The sequence below is a fragment of the Protomyctophum bolini genome, assembly GCF_963924005.1.
Source record: "Protomyctophum bolini genome assembly, chromosome: 21".
Lineage (NCBI taxonomy): Eukaryota > Metazoa > Chordata > Actinopteri > Myctophiformes > Myctophidae > Protomyctophum > Protomyctophum bolini.
Window position 1 is genome coordinate 1144284 of NC_137882.1, and position 3819 is coordinate 1148102.

Here is a 3819-nt window from a genome sequence, read left to right on the forward strand (position 1 = left end):
GACGAGGGAAGGACATGAGGGCATAGGAGATGAGACGAGGGATGGAGATGAGGAGGTAGGAGACGAGGATACAAGGGAAGGAGATGAGGAGGTAGGAGACGAGGAGACAAGGGATGGAGATGAGGAGACAAGGGAAGGAGATGAGGAGGTAGGAGACGAGGAGACAAGGGATGGAGATGAGGAGGTAGGAGACGAGGAGACAAGGGAAGGAGATGAGGAGGTAGGAGACGAGGAGACAAGGGATGGAGATGAGGAGGTAGGAGACGAGGATACAAGGGAAGGAGAGGAGGAGGTAGGAGACGAGGAGACAAGGGAAGGAGATGAGGAGGTAGGAGACGAGGAGACAAGGGAAGGAGAGGAGGAGGTAGGAGACGAGGGGACAAGGGAAGGAGATGAGGAGGTAGGAGACGAGGAGACAAGGGAAGGAGATGAGGAGGTAGGAGACGAGGAGACAAGGGAAGGAGATGAGGAGGTAGGAGACGAGGAGACAAGGGAAGGAAAGGAGGTAGGAGACGAGACAAGAGAAGGAAAGGAGGAGTTAGGAGATGAGGATACAAGGGAAGGAGAGGAGGAGGTAGGAGACGAGGAGACAAGGGAAGGAAAGGAGGAGGTAGGAGACGAGACAAGAGAAGGAGAGGAGGAGGTAGGAGTTAAGGATACAAGTTTAAGAAATGAGGAGTTAGGAGACAAGGAGACAAAGGAGGGAGAGGAGGAGTTAGGAGACGAGGGGACACAGGAAGGAAGCGATGATTTAGGAGATGAGGAGACAAGGGAAGGAGATGAGGTGTTAGGAGACGAGGAGACAAGGGAAGGAAAGGAGGAGTTAGGAGACGAGGAGACAAGGGAAGGAGATGAGACAAGGGAAGGAAGCGAGGACGTAGGCTATGAGGAGACAAGGGAAGGGCATGAGGAGTTAGGAGACGAGGAGACAAGGGTAGGAAATGAGGAGTTAGGAGATGAAAAGAAGTGATGAACAGGAAGAAGTAATTGACAACAGGAAGGGGCGGGATCACGAGCATCAACGCTGTCGGAACAATCTCATTGGCCAGCAGTGATCAGGAAGTGGCTGGGATCGATGTGCTGTGGGCTGTGATTGGCCGGAGTGGCACCTGGTTTTTCGGGGCCTTAAGGATGATTGACACTTGAGTCCAACCAATCAGGGATTGTGTCTGAATGTCACATGTCTCTCAACAAGCAGCACAACCAATCATAATGGAGAGAGAGAGAGAGAGAGAGAGAGATGTTTTAAATTCCAAATACTCTTTACAATTTTAATTTAAATAAATCAACACATTATAACCATCACTAAGTATCTACATTTACACAGATAATAATGATTTAATAATATATTGATTATCAGATAATGTATGTATAGATTATATATGTTTTATTGTTATTTGATATATATGATATATTTTAAAATTGTGTAAAAAAAACAAAAAAAAGTTCAATTGATTTAGATTTAAGTTACGTATTTATTCTCAGAAACACCTTGACCGCTGCAGAATCACACAAAAACGAATTCACTCAGAAGCTATTATTTTAAAATGTATTATTACTATTATTATTATTATTATTCTAAACCGGTTCTTGGACCGCGTTCAAAGTGTTACATTTAACTTTTTACGGTAAGTAGATTTCGTAACGTAACTTAGTTCTCTACTTTCTACAGTAAGTAGATTTCGTAACGTAACTAGTTCTCTATACTTTCTACGGTAAGTAGATTTCGTAACGTAACTAGTTCTCTACTTTCTACGGTAAGTAGATTTCGTAACGTAACTTAGTTCTCTACTTTTTACGGTAACTAGATTTCGTAACGTAACTTAGTTCTCTACTTTCTACGGTAAGTAGATTTCGTAACGTAACTTAGTTCTCTACTTTCTACGGTAAGTAGATTTCGTAACGTAACTTAGTTCTCTACTTTCTACGGTAAGTAGATTTCGTAACGTAACCATTGTTCCTGCTTTAGCAGTTTGGCGTCACTGTTGTATAGACACTGATATTCTCGGTAGGTTATGTGAAAAGAGGCGACATAGGACAGTGGTTCCCAAACCTTTTTTATGTCAAGGACCCCCACTTTGACACTAATTAGATTCCCGTGGACCCCCCATTTGAAGAGATATCCCAGGGACCCCCATAAGAAAGATTTTTAGGGCCCTATCAGTGATTCTTAACCCGTTTAATTTCAAGGACCCCCAGTTTGACATGCATTAGTCTTATAAGGACCCCCGTTTAATGGCATTTTTATCTGGGATCCCCAATTTATATTGTAAAATCACTGCTAATTTATCTCTGAGAGTGTACAAATGGAACCAAATGGTTCCATTTGTTACACTCTCAGAGTTACAGACCCCGTAAGGGTCCATTTGGTTCCATTTGTACACTCTCAGAGTAGATCTGCTATTTTTGAAAAATCTAGAAAATGTGGCTCAAATCTTTGAATATATATTCTTTCAGAGCGAACGTTTTTAACTCAAATCTTTGCTTCTGGGAGGGGGGGGGGGGTGTAGGGGGGGCGGGGGGGGGGGGGGGTCCCTGGAACAACATATTTTCAGATGGGGGTCGGTGGCCAAATTCATAATATTTTTGGGGTCCTTATTGACATGAAACAGTTTGAGAACGACTGACATAGAAACATAAGGTTTTCCTGAAAACTGTCAGGATTTAGAAGGAATTGGTAGAATCGTCCTAAATACTTCTAAACAATCTGTTTAACTGGTTTTATATATACGGCCTTTACGTATATTATATATTATATTATTGTCTCTTTATGACAAAAGAAAATCTATAAATACTCATTTACTGTTACAGGAAATAATAATTTCCTGTAACAGTAAACGTAATGAGGCACATTATGACGTAAATGTTCCCCTTCGTTGTTCAATGTGGCGTTTATTAAACAAACATTGAACTAAAGACAAACATTAAACCTACATGTATATAGGAGGGGCTAGTGCCCCTCAAAGATAAAAATAAATAAAAAGTCTAGTAAAATAAAAACATAAAGCAATATTTCTTTGTATACATTGTATACAATTTATAATCATTTGAACTGCTTATTTATTTGTTTGTTTGTTTGTTTGTTTATTGTTTTGTTCTTGTGTGAATCAATCGTGTTTATTATTTATTATTGTTCCTGGTTCATTTCACAGCCTGATCCCTGGGCAGTCTGGGAATTGTTGTCCATACAGGAAATGTAGTCCGTATAGGCTACAAGTATAACAAACAGGGAAATGTAGTCCACATAGGCATTTACACTATAAGAAGCAGGTGACAGGAAATGTAGTCCGCACAGTATAGGCTACAACAAACAGAACCAGTGATCCTAGGGTAGTCTGGGAATTGTAGTACTAGTCCAGTATACACGAGTTTAACATCCATATAGTCATTAAGTTATAATTATTTTCCACTCAGACTCATAGCCAATCAACTGATCATATTCTACCATTCATAACCAATCGCCCAATCATATTCTAACATTCATAATCAATCGCCCAATCATATTCTGCCAAAGAGCCTGATGCACCTTGATCAAATTATTTGTCAATAAAGTGAAATAAATTGAATTCTGCAGAATTGTAAAATGTTTCTTTGATCTGTTACTCAAAGTGTGGCCCGGGGACCCCACTTTGGGAACCATGTACTAGACCATAGTTAGTCTATATAGTCTTATACTTAGTTATTATTTATATTTATAATTTATATTATAGTTACTTATACTCGTAAGTTGGAATTACACGGTAAAAAATAACCATATAAACGGCATGAATCCTTTAATTATTAAAAAGGAAAGTATTTTGCATATAAACCTATGAATAA

The 3819-nt window shown here is 39.8% G+C and overlaps 1 protein-coding gene across 1 annotated transcript in view; it reads left to right on the plus strand.

Moving 5' to 3' along the window:
• The window catches only part of LOC308336015 (uncharacterized protein), a gene marked incomplete at its 3' end in the record, with an annotated part of 14085 nt that extends 13115 nt beyond the window's left edge, over positions 1 to 970 (plus strand). The window contains exon 13 of the mRNA XM_080793257.1: positions 1 to 970. This exon is cut by the window's left edge and continues 328 nt beyond it. Coding sequence (XP_080649383.1) covers positions 1 to 970 — 970 coding nt within the window.
• Positions 971 to 3819: the final 2849 nt, after the last annotated feature.